This window comes from Meleagris gallopavo, chromosome 17, assembly GCF_905368555.1.
Source record: "Meleagris gallopavo chromosome 17, MGAL_WU_HG_1.1, whole genome shotgun sequence".
Classification (NCBI taxonomy): domain Eukaryota; kingdom Metazoa; phylum Chordata; class Aves; order Galliformes; family Phasianidae; genus Meleagris; species Meleagris gallopavo.
In genome coordinates, this window is record NC_139420.1 from 2,835,400 (window position 1) to 2,855,463 (window position 20,064).

General features: G+C 36.5%; 1 protein-coding gene across 6 annotated transcripts in view; it reads right to left on the reverse strand.

The window, feature by feature from the left end:
• Positions 1 to 20,064, reverse strand: part of SFSWAP (splicing factor SWAP) — a 40,336-nt gene that overhangs the window by 2,810 nt on the left and 17,462 nt on the right. For 3 of the 6 annotated variants that reach the window (XM_010720030.4, XM_019620991.3, XM_010720033.4), the window contains exons 13-18: positions 18,500 to 18,690; positions 8,478 to 8,752; positions 3,968 to 4,123; positions 2,543 to 2,668; positions 929 to 1,099; positions 105 to 177 (exon numbers count right to left, since the gene is read on the reverse strand). In XM_010720030.4, coding sequence (XP_010718332.2) covers positions 105 to 177; positions 929 to 1,099; positions 2,543 to 2,668; positions 3,968 to 4,123; positions 8,478 to 8,752; positions 18,500 to 18,690 — 992 coding nt within the window. Of the gene's footprint in view, positions 1 to 104; positions 178 to 928; positions 1,100 to 2,542; positions 2,669 to 3,967; positions 4,251 to 8,477; positions 8,753 to 18,499; positions 18,691 to 20,064 lie in introns of those variants that run through there. The other 3 variants (XM_010720031.4, XM_003210864.5, XM_010720034.4) reach the window with 3 other exon arrangements.

Below are 20,064 nucleotides of genomic sequence, written 5' to 3' on the forward strand. Positions count from 1 at the left end.
AACGTCTCTATATTGTATGCAAAGCTAGAACTGCACAAAGTATTAAGAATTTGCCATGATGGACACACCTAAGTAAGCAACACACTTAATTTGTCTATTTGTACCTGAGTGATTTTACTCTGCACTGAAGACACAATCGCTGAAGAGATTTGGCCATCTTTTTCCTGAGAAACTCCCCTAAAAAGTACAATGAGAATTAGAATTCTACAGCATATGTTTTCAAAATGCATTTCCACTCATCATCACAATTTGGAGCACCACTATACAACTATCTCATGCATTAGTCACAAGTTCTGTCATTCAACCAGAAGGCAGAATAAGTCAAGGTCAGAAGACTAACTCCTACACAACTGATTAAAAGAAATCTGAACAGGCTAGGGATTATCAACAGGACTGTAGGATACTCTGTGGAAATAACTGTGAATTTCTCAGAGACACTGAAATTCAAACCATTCTGTTAAAATTTTTACTTCAAAGAGTTATCCTGCTTAGTGAGAATTATAAACTTAGAATTACATCGTGGGATATTCCACACAACTGTTATTGTAGGAGTACATCAAGATGTGTACTTGAACAAGAAGCAGAACCTTCTGTTTACCACACTTAAGTGATCCTATTTCATCTCAAATGTAACATGAAAAATCCTTTGACAGATTAAATTTGTACAGGGATTTTCTATATAAAATAGCAAATGTAGCATAGAAAGTGTTATGTGTTTTCCAGGCTTTACAATCTGATCCTGAATTACATGAAAACTCCAGCAGAAAACGGTGTCACTGTTAGACTGACGTATGCAGCACTGCTCTCCCAGTGTCTTCTACTTTTAATAAGCACACATATGTATTTGCACACAGAGCTTCTTACCATCCAAATTATGTCAAAAGACACATTCATAGTCAAGAGTCATCAGCATAAGAAAGCATATTACCTGGAGCGTTCCTGGCTGGATTCCCTGCTCTCCACAGGAGAGACACTATTTGAATGCACAGAATTTTTGTGTGTGGATGGTTTGCCTGGTGACACAGCTGGTGAAGGAGACCTAGCTCTGGACTTAGTTCGTGATCTAGACCTCCTCTTCTTCTTCTTTTCATGGGGACTTCTGTGAGGAGAAAATATTCCATTGAAAGGTATCTACAGCAGCATGAAACTAGCTCAGTGGAAGGCACTTTTCACCCTTCTAAAGGATTATGCAGTCCTCTTCCATAGAATACATGCACTGAGGATGCATTACAGTTGTACCACAATATCATACTTTTAAGTCCAATATTGCATTTCTCTGGCTGTATCAGAAGCTCTTTTTAATAAATTGCAATAAGCAACTGCTAGTATTTAAAGAATACATGGAATACTACTTCCCAGGTACAGAGGAATTACAGACAGTATTTGATAGTCTAAAGCATAACAATGAAAAGTCTTTAATTGAAAATTTGCAGAATAACTTTGCTAGAAGTAAGTTCCTTTCCAAACAATATCAGCCACTTGGAATATAATGAGGAATAGAAGCACTTATATTTCCCTGTATTTCTTAGCCCATAAATGAACAAACCATGGAACTATCGATAAGAAAAAGATCTAAAATGCAAATCCACAGTTGGTTTGCTTGCTTTTTAAAATTATCTCAAGTTGATGAATATGAAAAACAATCAGTTGAACTATACTGATGATCTCATTCATACGTATTACAACTCAATTCATTGAGGGCTGTCAAAAGATGGAAAACTATCTTATGAAACAATACAAATATCTTAAAAATCGCAGGTGAAAGTGATCACTGCTTCCAACTCCACAAGAGAGACAGAAAAACAGCTTAAAACCTAATCTTAATGGACGACAAAAAAATTCTGTATGCTCAGTTTAGAAACCTTAAGATACTGTATTTTGCATACACATTAGCTGCACATAATGAATTTAAAAAATTCATTTGCGTATTGACTTTAGAGACAAAACATTTCAAGCCTTTTGTGCACACACTTTCCAGATGCTTTTATTTTGCAACTGTTGATCAGAAATAAAGGTGGTTATGCTAGCTCGATGATAGCAGGTTCAGAGAGACTGCATGCAAGGTGCTCTCAAAACAGACATTACTTGTTTCATATTTCACATTCTACTCAGCCAGTAAAGTAATTGTTGAATGTAAAGCATACCATCTGCTAAGCTGGATTCTCCCCTTATTTGTGCAGATACAATGAGTACCCAAGCAACTTTCAAATACCACTAAGAATAATACAGCATATGACCTCTGTAGGGAGCAAAAGAAGATTTGAAACTCCAAATAAATCTCAACTTTCACAGCTTGTAGACAGTAGTGTATTAATGCTTGCTAATTCAGTTGTACTTTCAGTGTTCAAACACAATCAAGATCAGGTTAACAGGAACCAGTGCTTGGTTTTTCTTTTTCCTCCACAGAGTATTTCTTTATTAAAACAGAGCCCCATAGCAAAAACACTGGAGTTTTACCTAGGGACTATACAATACTTCAGGCAGCATTTAAAGTATCTAGTGATACCAGAACATAACCTTCACTTGGATGAGGTGTACTTACTTGGATCGTGCACGTTTCCTACTATTTCCAGGACTATTACTAATGCGATAAGCTGTTGGAACACTCCTTTCCTCTCTCCGCCTTTCTGGTGTGTGAGCTCTCCTCCTAGGTGATCTTGATCGTGACCTAAGCAGGAAAAAACATCCAAAAGTTTGCTTTTTGTTACTTACGTTATCTGTACTGCTATTTTTATTTCAGTGGAATTAGTGCTGTCACCAAAAGCAAACATATCACCATTCATATTTTTATTTTATACCAACACGGGGTACCTATTCTCCAAGACTTGTCAGTTGCACAAGAATTTCTTACCCACCCCACACATTTAGAATGTAGTTATGCTTTTCAGTCCCAACAGTGGGGAAAAACTTTTTTTTTTTTTTTTTTTTTTTTTCCAGTATTGTGTGCTAACATCAATATTTGTGTTAGTAGGTGGGAATGTTTCTCTTCAGTGCAGTCACCTATTGTGGCAACAGAGTTTACTAATGCTGGTACACAGAAGTCCAATTTGGCTTGAAGCCTGGAACTGTCAGGCCTGACCTTGTCTTCTCAGATTAATGGTATGTTTTCAGAACTGTTGCATCATAGAGATAAATGCAAGTTTTCGTTTTCAATGCATCTCCAATACTGACAAGTCCAGGAAATTTTATCCCCACTGCTGCAGAATAAACCTAACATAGCCAATATTTTCACCTGTGCAAGTGACCAACTACCCACAACTGGCATTGTTCGGCACTAGCACTTCAACTTAAAGTATTTTTTCCTAGAAAAAGACCAAGATGAAAATAAAGAATGCATGCCCAGTTAAGATCAGAGATCAACTTAACAGCATAACTCTTTTCTATGATCTGCAATTAAGTGGATATGAAAAAAAAGTGAGTATTTTTTAAAAACCAAATAAATTGAATGAGAAAAGTCCTGAAGGATGGAAGGGAAAGGGAGATAAGGTTGAGAAGGGGGCAAGATAAGGTTCCAGCTTGAAAAAAAAGAAAGAAAAAACACCAGACCCAAGATGTACCCCCAATTCTTTGTGGCTGCAGTTAATTTTGTTCCCACTGACCTATATAGTTCTAATAATTTGTTTGCTTTCAAGTTTATCTATGTACTACAGGTACACCATTCCATGTATACCAAGCACTCATTCTCTTTCATTCTCTTGCAGTGACCAAAAGAGAAGCAATTTGTGAAATCACTGATCTGCTGAAGACTTAAAACTGTATATTTAGCATATACACACGTTCCTGAGCCATTTCTCTTATACCTACAACAGAACGGATCGATTGAAAACGAATAAGTAATCACAATGGCAGTTAAGTGTTGCAAATTAACTGCTCAGTCCCTTAGAAATCTGATCTTTACCAGGCCTTTCAGAAGGAATAAAAAAGGAAAAAAAAACAACAGATCATAAAGTTTGGGTCAGTCAGACACCTTGACATTTTACCAGGATTTCCCTCAAAAGAGCGCCAGCAGTCAAATCTTTTCGTTGTCGAAGCTGCCTGATAACTTTCCCGCTCTGTTGCTGCTGCCACTGATGAGCTGCTCAGACTCGGTTCCATGCTCAGTGTCCCTGTGGATGCTGTGAGTCTGTGATACGGAGGCACACACTTCACATTCAGAATAAAATGTGCTAGTTTTGGTATTAACTAGAATCCTGAAAGGGCTCCCTTAACCAAAAGCTGAACCTTAGTGAAACATGCCTATATGGACCAGCCTAAAAAAAGTCCAAACAATCAGAAAGAAAAATGCATTAGCTTCATTTTTATGAACTGGATATGATGGTTTTGGTTTTACAACATTCTTCCAATCGCTAAACGTTAAGAACTTTGGCCATTAGTTTCAAACAATTAAAAACAGCTTAACAGTGTTACTGTGACATTACAATTATTACCTTCATTACACTATTATTTCAAGACATTCCATTCCTTTAAAGTCAATAGAACTTGTATTAAGAAGCGTTCCAGAAGTTCAAAGGATTACAAAGCTTGGCATGTCTCATTACAACATAAGAATTAAAACTAAGTGAATTGATACTGCCTCAACAGTAAGAGAATTGGTTTGGAACAAGGAGCAGTTACTTCCAAGTTTCATTTTCCTGCAGATGAGGCAAAAAGTCAGTCTCTATCTCACACACGTGGTAGAAAGACAGTATAATGAAACAGGATCAATATTCAACAGAGTTTCAGATTTCCATCTCTACTCTTGTTCAAAATAAACTTTCAGATTTCAACTAACCAAATTATTACATCATTCAATATGCAAAGAGCATTTCTCCATCTCCTCCTCTCACATAAACCACACTTCCACACATCTTTCATATATCATTAGCTTAGACATGCTACAGAGAGATCTACTGATAGAAAATAGATGCAGATAAACACAGTCATTCCTTACTCTTACTGTCCACTTGCGAAATCAAACTTTCCACTGAAGCAGCATACTTAAAACTTCAGCAACTGACAACGTACACAATTCACGTGAACTTTCTATGGCACCTTCAAGTTGATTAGAAGAAAGATACCACAAAGCATTTACTAGAGATGACCAGAAGGCACCAAAATCTGTTTGCCAATAAAGATTTAACACATGTGCCTCATACATAATAGTTATCTCTTTGGTACTAACATCTCCAAAATAAGCCACACTAGAATACCCTACAATTAAGTTTTTGTACATGGCTTACTCTTTCTATGGCTTTTGTTTAACTTGTCATGTTGGTCTAGAATTAAAGCTGGACCATCCGAGGAGCTTTATGGGACTGTTTGCACCGGAGCTCCCTGAATTAGCCACACTTTCTCACCTGGTGCTCAACCACTGTTTCAGGCCATAACTTGGCAATTACCATGCACGAGACAACAAATGGAAATAATTTTCTACACTAAATATGGGAATATGAAGAGAAAAAAAAAGTCACATCTAGCTAGGCACCAACATTTGCCTCTTCTGGGGAAATTACTAAGACAAGGCATTATTTTTACCAAAACATTTGAGAGACAAAACACTTTAGTATCTCAATGGGTTTTGAATCAGCCTCCCACTCTTGATTACTTGATTATTTTAACACCTTTCAAGTTTCAGGAGCAAGAGCTTTAATTTTGGAAATATACTGTTTATGTTAAGGTATAGCAAACACTTTCAGCAAAGCTTGGCTATCACAATCATTTCTTGTACAATGTCAGACTGTGTGGATAATTTTTCAGGGACCTAATTAGAAATACAAAGTCTCAAGAAATCAGACTCCTTAATACTCTCCAAACCATCATCCTTAATGCAGAAATTTCCCATGATGGAGCTTTTACAAGCTGTATTAACCACTGAGAAACTATAAAAAGCTTTCTAGTCTCTCTTCTATCAATTTACATCCATTACTTACTGTCCAAACCCTAGAGACTGAAGAAGAATGTTCTACACTTCTCTTTTTGGCATACACAACAACTCAATTAATCTTTCTCCAGTTTTTTCACTCATCATTCTAACTCTTTCCCCCTCATCCTATCTAAAGCCAAACAAATCAACAACAAAAATATTTCCCATTTTAAACATATCTCTATAAATCTTATTTGCATTTCTGGAACTTGTCTTCTAGCCAAGGATTCACTCTATCAATATTATGTAAGACCTGCTTGTCTTGCCTGACTTCTTCCAATGTCAAATTTTTACCATATTCCCATCAGCCTACTCCTTATTGATAAATAACAAAAAATATATGTGATAAAATGATACATTTCCATTAAAGTAAACCAATACAGTCACCATACCAAGATCCATGAAGAAGGTATTCTGTGTTAGTTAGAGAACCTCAAGCAGAAGGTTAGTTACAGTCTTGTGATATGCTGTAGTTAGTAAGGTAAATTTTGATTTCTAACAGGTCTCTTGACCAGAAATCTCACACATGTCCTGCAGAAATCTCAAAGTGAACAGGCGGCCACTCAGCACTGAAGATACTGCCTAAAGTTCCCATTACACTATTAGTTTCTGACTGGGAGACCCTTTGTTTGAACTGGTACACTCAGATCAGAAAATATGATAGATGAGAGTCCTTTCCTGTTCAGTTCTAACCTGGCTAAAGTTTTATGATGTGCAAAATGTTCTCAGTGCAAGAATTGGCGCAGTCCTGAAAATTCAGCCAGCCAGAAAAACACTGGACTTCTCAGGTGTATCATTCAACAGAGACCTAGGAAAATCCATCCAAACTTAATTAGGTGTTGTGTTGATTCATTACGTTAGGACTACTATGTAACTATTAATTAATTTGTGCCAGAAGGCATATTCAACATCGCACACAAAGATCAGCTTCACTGAGCAGCATACACAGGTGCTGATAAGAATCTTCTCAGATGATACTTTTTCAAGGTGCTAGAAAAGAATATATTTTTTTAAATCATCACAATCATGTTACTAATTCCATCCTTTTTTTTACCACTGATAAATAAAATAATGGATAAACATATGAATCACAGCTTGAATTAAGACATGCTGGAGCTCCAAGTGAAGATACGGCTTGACAGGGAGTCAAAAAAAAAAAAAAGAGATTCAGTTGATGAGACTTCTCCTCAAGATATCTTTAACTCTGAAAAGACTCATATTCAATTCATAAGCAAAGAAAGCTTAATTTAGCACCATTCCATTTACACATTAGTTATGTACAAAAAAGGAATGGTACCAGATTCTGGAATGCAGCTAATAACATACATAGTACTGTGACTTCCAGTTAGTTGAATAAGCAGTGTGTCAGACTGATTGTTTAAAGCCCAAGTTACGTTCATTTAATTTCTTTCATCTCCGAACAACAGAGATGTCTTCAGTAAAGTATCATGCTAAACCTAAAAAAACCTAGTAGAAAATAACATGTCGTAAAGCATTAACACTTGCTCATATTACCATACTTAGACACTTTGTTAAATAAACAACAGCAACAAAAGTACAGGGAAGATATATGACGAGAAGATCTGTCACATCACCATCAAGAGCTAGAAAAAAATTGAGAAATAACTGGGCCATCTGTTTCTGGGGAAGAAGCATTTAAGCCACAGGCATGTCCACTAAGATAATAAATAATTCTGCATCAGACACACACAGCTAAGGTAGTATTTATAGGCACAATTCATTTGAACTACAAGTTACAGAAATACTGTTTAGGTATTCTGTTGCATGATCCAGAGACTATAACCCCAATAATATGCCTTTCTGACCAACCACAGTGACTGCTACATGGCCTGACATTAAGACAAGACAAAGTTTACACACAGCAAACTTTGAAGGTTCTGAGACCAAATGTCTTAGATGTAATTAACAACATTAATAGAACATAATACGTATTAGTTTACAGCTAGATAATTAACATAATGTATTTACCCTCATTAATAACCAAATATACAGTTAACTGTGCTGGGCTACACTCTCCTATGGCTTCCTTCAGCAACTCTGTTTTCACCCTTCTTGGATGCCTGCCACATCTCTCCAGTCATTCATCAATCACATCTTTTCATATGCTACCCAACTGCTTGCCTTCCTTCTGAACTTTGCTGTTCAACTACCTGGTTTTCTTTCCTTATTTCTTACTTCAATACCGTGTCCTGGTTTCAGCTGGGACATATCGTTACTGTACCGCAGCAACAGGCACAAACTCCTCCTGTTACAATCAGACTCCTAAACGATATTGCCAAGTAATTCACAGACCAGAGTGAAATCTACTGATGAACATTTTGCACTGTGTAATTAGAACTTAATGATCATTCCATTAAAAAAATATTTTCAGAGAAAAATATTTTCATTAAAAATATTTTCAGAGCTTTTCCACCGTTCATATTTACTCACTGTCTTCAGGGTGACTATATCTCATCTAATGGGTATGAAAAATGCAATATAATTAAAGAAGTGCAAAAACATTTTCAGTATTAGCCACACAGCACTAAAGAACATGGTTGGTTTCCAAACCCACCTTGAATGCCTGACAGTCCTATAGGCAGTGGGAAGTGAGTGCTTTGCTTTTGAATGTGATCTAGATCTGGTCTTAGATGATGAATGATACTTGAAAGGTGATCGAGATCTTGACCGAGATCTTTTCTTGTGTTTTTTTCTCTTTTTTTCTTTTTCTTCATCCCGAGGAGGATCTCTGCTTTTGCTTGAAGGCCTTTCTGCTGCAGAAGTTCTGCTAACTTCTAAGGCAGGTAACGTTCTGACTGCAGTCACAGGACATGATATACTACTGACACTCTGAAATTAAATGTAAACAAAGAACAACAGCGTTCAGATCTCAAAGTTGCATACAGATCTTTAAAAAGTCATACACGTGTAGACAATGCATAAGCGTCTCCAATCCTTTATACTAACAGAGGGCTACATCTACTCCTGTGCATGACACATAAATATACACTTCCAGCGAAGAAACATAAGATATCCCACTTGGTAGCCTTGTCAATATACATTTATATAGAAGAAAAGCAGGATAACAAGTACAACAGCAAGGAAGACAGTAACTAATAATATTCTTACTTTTTTTTTTTTTTTTTAAATCATAGAAGTGTGAAAAACACAACCATCTTAAGAAAATAGTTGTTAAATCAATAACAGTTTAACCTTCCACTACTGTTTTAAATCCTCAGTGCATTAATACTACGTAAAGCATGTGTAAGTAAGGTTCACATCTCCAAAAGCACAGATCTAACAGTATTTAACGGAGGTCCATACAGTCCCTCAAAGTTATATATGCAAGTTGTAATACACATGCTAAGGCTGTCACCTTAACTAGGACACAGTCCTGAAGTTTTCATCTTTAATTTTTAGAAGAAATGTATTCTAAAAAATGGGTACTATCAGATAGCTTTTTATCCATTTGTCCCTTTAATTATAAAGGGATAAATTTGAGAATACAATCAGGATCTGCTGATACTCAACATCAAGTTTTAAAGTCAGTTTCATCCCTGAGCTCTGATATTTTGGTAAGAACCTCAAGGAAAACAGCAAAATGAAATACAGCCGATAAAAGTTATTTCTGTACTTTGTGAAATAAGTTTTCTTGCACGTAAAGGGTTGGAACAAAGACAAAAGTTATTAATCTAACAATGGAGCAGGTCCTTGCTCAAATCATGTTTAGTCAGTCAGTAATTCTGACTACAATTAAGTCGATTAAGCAAAACCTACCGCACTCCAAAAAGTTTTCAAATTATCTGCTCATACCCAAGAGTATTCTGCTCAGCACCTTGTGTAGAACAATTCAAGTCAGGCACTGTCGATATGCTCCTCATTTCAAAATCTGTCATTCCCTCAGCTGCCATTTCAAGGCAACTGGAAAAAACAGTTTCCCTATCATAATTTCTGCTCCACCTGATCTGACACTTTCACTGTTTGATACAAGAATGCTCACCGTGACCAGAATGGAAACTAATACATTAAAAGCCAAAATAACCAAATTAGAAGCAGGTGATCTTTTCCTCTCTCTTTACCCCTCTTCTACTGTGAATATGTCAAGGCAATAACTGAGTACATTTGAATAATGAGAAATTTGGTTTTGCTTTATGTTAGAGCAATGACTCTTTCCTGAGATTTAACTGATAACTGTGATCACAATATTTACAAAAACAGCAATAAAGCAGCACTAAAGTGGTTTGCTTCAAGGACTGTAAATATTTTCAGTCATGATCATTTGAGTGACTGGTTTACCGGTGGCCTATTTCCAATTTCCCTAACTTCACAATCCACGTGCAATTCCAGACACCTCATTTCCAAACTCAAGGGTTTCCTCAGAGACTACTGCAGTCTACTTTTGTTCCTTCACAATGTTATTCATGTCTTTATACAGTACCCCAGTCTTCTCTTTGAACACTGCTGAATATGTAATAGACCATTTTGCCTTGAAGTAGATAACTCTAATAGCCTGAAACAAAATAGCTGTAGGCAAAGTAGAGTTAAGAGGAAAACAAGACAAGAAAGAAAAAACAACATTTTTCAGTGCCCGAGTTTATTTGGCTGCATGAAACATCAGCTATTATACCACTACCAGAAAGGAAGTTAATAACTGAACAACACGGGTACTTTTAGCTTACACTCAGAGACTATTTCAGCAATCAAAATGAAGAACTCCCCCAGTGCTAAGCATCCCTACATAGATACCAAAAGCACTGGATGCTGAAATGGAGGTCTCCCCTTGTCTTACAGGACACTCACCACTCCTAGAGTGTCCATCTCTCAGCTGCTCCGAGTTACTAATGAACCATGTTTGGAAAGCTCCAGCAGAAACCATACTGAGATAATGGAAAGATCCTCCAAATGAACACGTAGGTCCCAAGTGTAAGACTACAGCTAACACGGGGAGAGAAGCCACGTATCAGCCAAGCTGAGGCAGCACGGCAGGGACCAGGTGCTCAGAAGTCCTCAGGTTCCAACAGCAAGATCAGCTGCCAATAAACATGCTGAGTCCCTCAGCTGCAGCTCTGTTTGCCTTCAAGACAAAAATCATCAACAAAATGGCTGGAAACAGACCTGGAGGCAGAGCTCTGTGAAATAACTAAATGCCAGCAAGTTGCCAGGACACACACAAAAATTTCAGTGTGTATAAATACTGCTTCAGAATAAATCTTCGAAAGAAAACAAAACTGCCTTCTGTCTCGCAAATGGAAGATGCTGTCAGTGACTTGTGCTTTTACAAGGGAAAACTGACCCGTGCAAACTAAGGTAACAGATGCAAGAGATTGGAAGTGAGAATGGAGCAAATAAACAAAGACTCAAAGCCAGTGCAGATACTGGGAGATTACCGAGCATTTCCAAAATGCTGTGTTACTGATCAGACTGTGCAAACCTGCAGGTCAGCAGAACGCAATTTCAGGAAGCGTGGCAGCAAGCTGATTACCTGACAAGTCTTACAACGCATCTCAAGGGAAGAGAGATTAACATTTTTTGAGAGCTCTGCTAGGAAATGACATTACAAATTTTCCAGGAAGCGTTCAATGAACCACACTTCTTTGTCCATCTTGACTAACAGCCCCTTTTTTCACCCCTCCTTAAATACTCCAATAGTCTAACACCATTGGAGTTCCTCTTGAGTGTTGTATTTGGATCACTGAGGGAAATTCTTCTAAAAGAAAGCTTCCTAAAATAAACACCCCTTGTGAGAAACAATTCAAACATACTTCTTTAGAAAACAAAGATGACTGAACAACTGTTCTTTAGCAGCAGTGGGTTAGGAAAGAGCTCTCTCTCAGGAAGGCTTTACAGCAGTGTGAGAACAAAACCAAAAGACCACTTCATAACAAGACACTTACTTACTTGCAGGATCCGCAACAACAGGACACACACATTTTTTCAGGGGTTACATTACCTAATCAATACTCAAAAGCAACATCTGAAGTGAACCAAAAAGGTGCCTATCACAGCAGAACAGAACACTGGCACTGCTCCTGGAGCAAATTAAATTAACTGCTAAAGAGCATTACAACTTAACTAACACTCCTGCAGGTGGACAATATTTTTTCCTACTCTGAACAGCTGAATTTTGCATTAATTTGAATCTTTATTAGATCAAAGTTGGAAAGACAGAAGCATGTTACAACTGCAAAGAGTTAATCAACAATTCTTTTATTTTATTGAAATGTGAAATCGCTTCACTCTCTCTTCTCTACCACAGAACCTTTTTCACTGCAGACTCCCCAAAGACTATGCTGAAATACTCCCTGACAGAGAAGTAATAAGTAAATGTCTACCAGCAAAGAAAACATAGTATTGCTTTGTGCACCAAAGGGAGCAGAGTTATTACCTTAAGAAGATTTCATTAGTCCTACCCTAAATAAAACAAATTACCCCAAAGCAATTAAAAGAGTGATAAAAACACTTGTTCCTATAGAACAAATTAAATACTAAATACTCAAAAACCCAACTGTTTCATCTCTGTTCAGCTGCTGCACGATGTACAGCAATTAACATTGCATTGACCATGAGAATTTCTTTGAAAGCAGAACTTCTCATTTTCAATTCTGAAAGGCCACTGAAAAAAAAAAAAAAAAAAAAAAAAAGAAACAACCGTGGTTGTGAATCTGTGTTAGTTACATGGAGCAGTATGCCTTTTTACCCTCAGTAACATGAAGGATAAAATTCAAGGCATAGAACATTCTTAACTCTCCCACATATCTAAATTCTTTAGGTGGCAGCTCCTGATATTTAATTTTTTTTCCTTTAAATATTAGTTAAAGTAATTACAGTGTAAAGAATTACAACTCTCATGTAGTTTTTTGTTTTGTTTTTTAATGGTAGGGTTCTCGCAGTTAAAAAAAAAAAAAGTCCTAAATGCCAGCAAGGTCTCCACCACTTGTGCCCCAAATGCTACACCAGTATGCAGTCTTCTGAAAAGGTTAAATAAAAAGAAATTTCCAAACAAACTAGCTAACAACCCCACTAAGCATTCCATGCTAAACAGAAGATAATGATACATATATTCTGAACAAAATGTAAAGTGAGAAATGGATGACCCTAAAACATTTGAAAGCCTTTTTGTTCCTCTGAATACTAAGCATATGGTATTCTTTAAGCAGTTACATTCTGATCACAAACTGATTTTTTATTAAATTTACATGCAAACAGAATATTATGCTATAAATGATTATTATTCTAGAGAAGCATACAGTAATACCTACTGCCTATTGCTCAGAAAGCAGGATCATCTACAGCAGAAAATGTGAAAGATGCACATGACCTGCAGTTCTTGCTAACCCTGTTAAGCTATTCATTAAACTTAAATAGCACCTTGTTTTTAAACCTGTACTACAAACTTCTATGTCACTTGTAAACAGACTAGTCTGCACACACACAGAAAAGAATACTGTTATACACAGGATGAAAGTAAGCACAAGCCATCTGAGAAAGAAGCAAAAACCAGGTCTTCAAAAGAGAAAGGATGAAAGAGCCAAAACAAGTTAAGTACTGCTTTGTTCTACAGAATCTTTATATTCAGAGGCACAATAGCAGATGACATTAGGGACAAGCCAATCAAATTATGTGCTTGCTTGTTTTTGCACCACTATGATAGTGGATTTTTTCCCCTTGTTTAAATTTGATTTTAGAGTTTATATAGGTAACAGTTTGGATTCAGCCAACTGTCTTTTACATACAGATCAAAGTACTTATCCATAAAGCATTTCTGCCAAGATAAAACACGAGAGATGAGCAGAATACTCACTAGTCGATAACCATCATCAGTGATAACCATCACCAGACATGCTATTAGGTAAATCATGCCTCGTATACAAAAATTACACTGTCCTACACATGCAGAACACCTGTCAGTGCACTGCATAGCTGCTTTGAAGAAGTCAAACAGACCAAGCTGCTGGGAGCACATAAAGCCTGCCTAGCCAGTCACCAGCGCTGCCCCCTCCTATTTTTGTCACCACTGTCCCATGTTGTCTATTGTACCAGTAAAGTCTGGGAGATGCTTTCCCTCTTAACTGACTTCAGTGGTTGCTTAAGACTTCTTTCTTTGACAAAGAACACACCTCTGCATTTGTGTCTGCCTGCAATTTCTCTTTATTGACAAACCCCACAGATTTCTCAGCACGATTTTCTTGCTACAAAAGCATGCACTGATCACATACACAAACACAGAAAGGGAGAGGCTACCCTGTTACTGTTACTCATGTCTCCAAAAAGGGAGGACTTCACTTGCTGCAATGTTACTGGAAGCTGATCAGTTTGGGAATCCGAGCTAGTGCCATGTTTTACAAGCACTGCTCGGAGGCAGGACTAGGCTCTCTGCCCTGACTGTTCTCCTGTAACACTCCAAAGACGGGTGAGGATTTGTTTCAGAAAAGCTGTGCTGCTTCGCTGCTCAAGCTCAATTATTAGCTTTCTGCTCCTCTTGCTTCATTTCGCTTTAAAGGAAAGCAGGAAACAATATAAAACAAAGAATTGAGCTAGGGGAAAAAGTGGATCTAACTGTTTTTGTGATCCATCTGAAGCCAAAAAGCTTCCACGCACTACATTCTATGGTATCGACTGCCCTTCACGTGCAGTCAGTGCAATCAATCGTTTTCAAAGATGTAACATATACTCACTATCAGCCATTTTCTTACAAAAAGCAAGGTATCAGGAAAATCTGACAGAGGTCAAAAAAGCTTTGCTCATTTAATGCATTTCTACACAGTGTGATAAACAGGTTTTCAGCATCACTCTACACTGAGCATACGCATAAATAGCATGACTAGTTTTTATGCAGTATTTTGCCAAGGACAATCTCATGGGAATTATGCATCTCCCATGGAAATTCTCAACCCACTTTCATGCCTTATTGTATTTTTCAACCACTTATGCCATTTTTGAGACAGATTTTAAGCTACCAAAAATCACTGTACTACATTAACTCTATGACCACTGCGTATCAACTTTTGCTCCCTGGATCCACACTGGTTGCTTCTATTCACAAAAGGGAGGTGAAATATGCTAAGTGGTATTTCTGGTGGACTAAAATGCTTATGTTTTCATTTTATTAAATTTCTTTTAGTTCCACTGACCAAAACTGCAAAACTAGTTTTATGTCCCCCTTTCTATTGATTCTATGTATTTCCTTGATTACAGCTATTGTAGCTACTTTTTGTTACTGGAGAATACTTTTACCATCAGTGTTCTCAAATGAATCTTTCTGAAATATGACTGAAAAAAACCCATTAAAACAAAACAAAAACTGTGCTATGCATTCCTTTATAAATAGACGTGGATACCATGATGCAGCTTACTGGATTTTGAGCACTGACTACAGCAAATGCCTGCTCAGTAAGCCAGTACTGGCACTCCCAGTACAGCAGTCAATTTTATTTCAAAAATGAAGGTCACATCAGGAACACTTAAATATACATTTGAAATTCTAAATAAGCCCATTTACAAACAAGTAATTTCCCAACCTTTTCTACTGGTAAGAAGCAGTGAAACTGGTTGCATTAAAATTCTGAGATATACCAGACTTCACCTGTGAGAAAAAGAAATGCCTTCTCTGAAGCTGCAAATACATGGTAGAAGAAAAACAGACGTTTTTAGCAAGTAAGCTTACTTAGAAATGGAATAAGAGTGAGATTTTTGTTGCCAAGTTGACCTGTTTTCTAATAAGTTCAACTTAGAACTTCAGAAATTTCAGATGCGAGTGGAGACACTCATCTGCTCTTCTGAAAAAGACACAACTGTTACTGAAAAATTATTGATTTTTTCAAGCATTCCCTTAAAGAAAAATGACAAAAGAATCTTAGCTTAGAAATATCTATGTCCTTGGAAAAATCCCTTAAGAAGAACAGACTGAAAGCCTCAAGAATTCTGCACTGGCATGGTCTCTTTGCATTCACACTTCAACAAATAACTGGAAAACTATATTGAATGTGTGCCAATCACAGGGAAAATTCATTAGCATTAGCAATGAGAATCCTGAACAGGATTTCTTTTAGCATGCGATCACTTTTAATTCACAAATCTGCCACTTTGTGCTGATATGGTTCAACTAGAATACACGTAATTCTCTTTTATATGTCTCTTCTCCTAAAAGTTTTTTGAAGGGTAATTCATGATTTACTTTGAAAAAATCAAGAACTGGACAATGAAATATTTGCACTGGAATTCTTTCTGTGGGAATGGACATGATTGAAAGACACATCATTCACTCACGTTCCAGTGTGTCACAGTTATTACCTGAAATTTTCAATCAATATCCAAAGACAAAGTTTTGCTTGATCAATGCAATCAAGAATTTCTCGCTGGCCTTTCTAGGAGTGACATAGTTCCAAAACCAGAAAACTGAGGTTCTATTTGCCAACAATATTTGTGTTTGCAATATGCACGCTAAGCCTAACTGCAGCACACATAGGTAAACACAAAAATATCTTCCTGGTTGGTGTAAAACCCATAATGGCACCTTGAAACTACATAAACTTCAGCCCCAATTTATGTTGAGTTACAGGTAACTACACAGCCTACACCAAATCTTATTCCTACCTTTTTCCCCACAGGCACTGACAGCTACTACAGTAAAGCCCTGAGTCTAAGCCTTTTTCACTGAAAATTGGCTTTGACGTGATTTTTTTTTTTTCCATTAGGAAAAGGGATTGCCTGGACTTGCTGGAAGTGACCATGCAGATGCTGAAAACACACAGCCACATCTTTTGGCAGGCATGCATGACATCACACTGGGCTGGAATGTGTTATGCTAAAACAACGCTCAGGCTGAAAGAAAAAAAAAAAAAAAAAAAGGGTGACACTCCTGGAAGTAAAGTTATCACTTCGTAAACTATGACAAGCACTGGCAGAAAGAGTGGCTCACTGTAATAGCCAGAATGAGTGAGGAAAAAAAGGACAAAAACCAAGAAGGAAACTAGCTCCTTCTCTTCTAGGGAAAGGATGAAGTTAAGCAAAGAAAAACTTAAATGGAAAATATACAATGCATGTGGGAATGTGATATTTGGATTGAAATTACAGCTCTGCTGCCAAAACCTACAGATGGAGAGAAAAGCTTCAGGACAGAGCTATGATGTATGAAGAAATCAATACTAGAAGGATTTTCCTATATAATAAATGTAAATCCCTTATTTAGGCTTTTAAAATTGTGATTATTTTACTGAAATCAAAAAGGATTTATGTGAAATATGTTAATTCTTAATTATCGTGAATGGCAATTTTCATTCATTAACAGGAAAAAAAGCAGCTCTGTGGCTTTGATTAATCAAGTTTTTAGAGTTTGTTTTATATTTCAAGAATAAAATTTGCAGAGAAGTATTTCTAGAACCAGTATCTACAACTAAAGAAGGGAGATGAAATTCCAGATTTCAACAAGCTGGAAATGATAAATTCTGGAAACACCATCTCTCAATTTCTATATAGTGATCTTGAAGATGCAAATCAAAATTATGAATATACTGTTAAAGTAAACAGTCTACTGAAGTAAGTCAACAAAATATATTTCACTGTTACTAGAGTGCTGAACATGACTGAAGTACAATAAACAAAAATTACCAAAGAAAAAGCTGAGACTTTAATTCCAGTTTTGTCTTCAGTATTATAAAACACAAAATTTGTAATCTGAATTTCTCTATAGCTTGTACTTTGAGTTCTCTTTTCTTGCAGACTGCCTCTTTTTAAAACAACGCAGAAATAAGCATTTTGAACCAATGTTGATCTAATTTTGTGAGCTCAATCACTTCAATTTGAACTTCTTGTTTTGATTCTTTATTGACAATCTGCCCAAAGAGGAGCATGTACAAACACGTTTGAATTTTGCACCACTATTCACAAACTGTTTTATTTTTAAAATCTAATAACAACAGCAATAATAAATCTCTTATACTAAAATTTAGCCTAAGAGGAAAATCTCTTAGCATTCTAGTCTTTTAAAGCATCTGCATGAAACACTCAACTAACATAATGATGAGTGACAATCATTATAGAGTTTAGATTTTTCCTATCTACGCATTTATTTTCTCAAGCTAGAAGCCTTGAATTGTATGGATCAATTCCATACCTTTTTATCACAGTTTTACATCAGCTAAATTAATAAAATTAAAAAATAATCAACAAACGCACCAAAATAAGTGAAAAGTAAGCTCAGTTGCTGACAACTATTTTAAAATCTTGAAGATGTCTAATCACAACAAAACACACATTAAATAAGGAAACATTAAAATAAATACCTAAATAAATTTGAAAGGGAAACATTCAAATTCATGGGCCACTACTGCAGTTAATTTTGCAAGCTTATTTTGCTTTTTCTAACTGGCAAACTGAACTCTGAATTTCACATCATATTTCTCTACCAGTACTTAACTGACATGTAAGAAACATCTCAGATAACTGAAAAAGATTAACAGTTTTTAAAATATAACTTTCTCTCCTTTTGGAAAGATCTTCCATCTCTTCAGTCAATCTGATAAAATACTGTCACATTAACATCCTACAAGCAAGTCTTCCGCTAGCTTTATGGTAAAGAGAAATTTATCCCCTCCTTACCTCAACACTGAAGGAATTCTCCTCAACCTTCTCAGTTTCTGCCTCTGACAGAGGATTTTTCAGGGTCTGCAAGAACAGTGCAGCTTTCCTTTTGCGTTCTGCTTGTAGCTGCTTTTCCTTTGATTCCTTGGAGGCCTGTGCAAGCTTCTCTCTTGCTGCAGCTGCTAGTCTATCCTCAAGTTTCTGTTTTGCTAAGAGAGACAAACATTAAGTTTAGTGTGAACCACACATCCGCAACTTAAGTTTCCTTCAAAGAAACAAAACCCAGCAGACTAACCAAACAGCCCCCCCAGCTACATACTCAAACATTTTATAGTGCTTTGAAAGGAAGTACTAGAATGACATATTAGCTTGAAATTATGAAATTCTAACCATTATAATTTATAGATAACGTCAACTCCCTAACAAAAAGCATTAACAGATATGTAAAAATCTTTAAGCTTGAAGAAAGTGACATGAAAATCCGATCCTGAAAATGCAGGATACTTGTGCTTTACTCAGTATTTACGAAAGCTGTCTAAAACAGTAGCAACATACATTTGGAGGCTTTTCTCCTTCATACTTTTTAAAGTAATGCAGAGTCTCCATTTTGCTTTTCTCACAGGCCAGACCATTTCCTCACATCTTCCATCCCATTTGCATACCTCTTAAAAAAGCTCCAGATAGCTTCAGAAACTGTTTTGCCATTGTTACAAGCAACAATTACTGTTATGTGATTAAAGAAAGAAAACAACCCACTTCATTTTGTGATGCATCTAATGGAAATTTTGCCTAAACTGCTCCATCTTACACTTCCAGTTTTGTGTTGTGTACATGCAGCATAACTTATTTGATTAGTTGCAGTTTACCCATATACAGCTTTTTCCAATCATCTCTCACATTTCATGTATTATCATGGAAAATATTTCCTATCTGCTTTAGATCTGTAGCACTACAGCATACTCTGCATAGAAAGAAACTACTACTTAGGAGTGCAAAAAGTATATTTTGAAAATGAAAAAATTAAATTCCTGTGGCATACTTACAGTTCTAAGAAAATATTAAGTCTTTAAGCTGGTACACACGACAGCATCTCTATTTTATTAAACAGTCTCTACTGTGCAACTGCCTGGGGGATGATTCCTTTAAAAGACCATTTCATTCAAATTCACACAGCCTACCTTTGTGCCCTTACATACACAAACACAGTAACAGAAAAACCCATACAAAGATTTAATGGCACTTCATTGTAACAGTAACAAAACATCAGCAAGGTGATATTAGTGTATATGGGCATGCTACATTATTGAAAAATAGCTGGAAGCATTCATTGTTCTGCAAAGAAAATGAGAAATGGACATGTCTTTTTCTGGGCTGTGTTAATGCAAACTGGAAACCAGAAGTTTAATGCTTTATTCCAAGGCTGTGAATAAAATAAGTAACAGTAAGACCACGTATTAGGTCAAAGCATTCAGTGACAACATATTACAGCGTCAGTTTTAGTTGAGCAACCAATGAAAACTCACATTAAAAATAAACAAGGAACTGTGGGAAAAGGAAAAAAGAACCCAATTCCTACTAACATG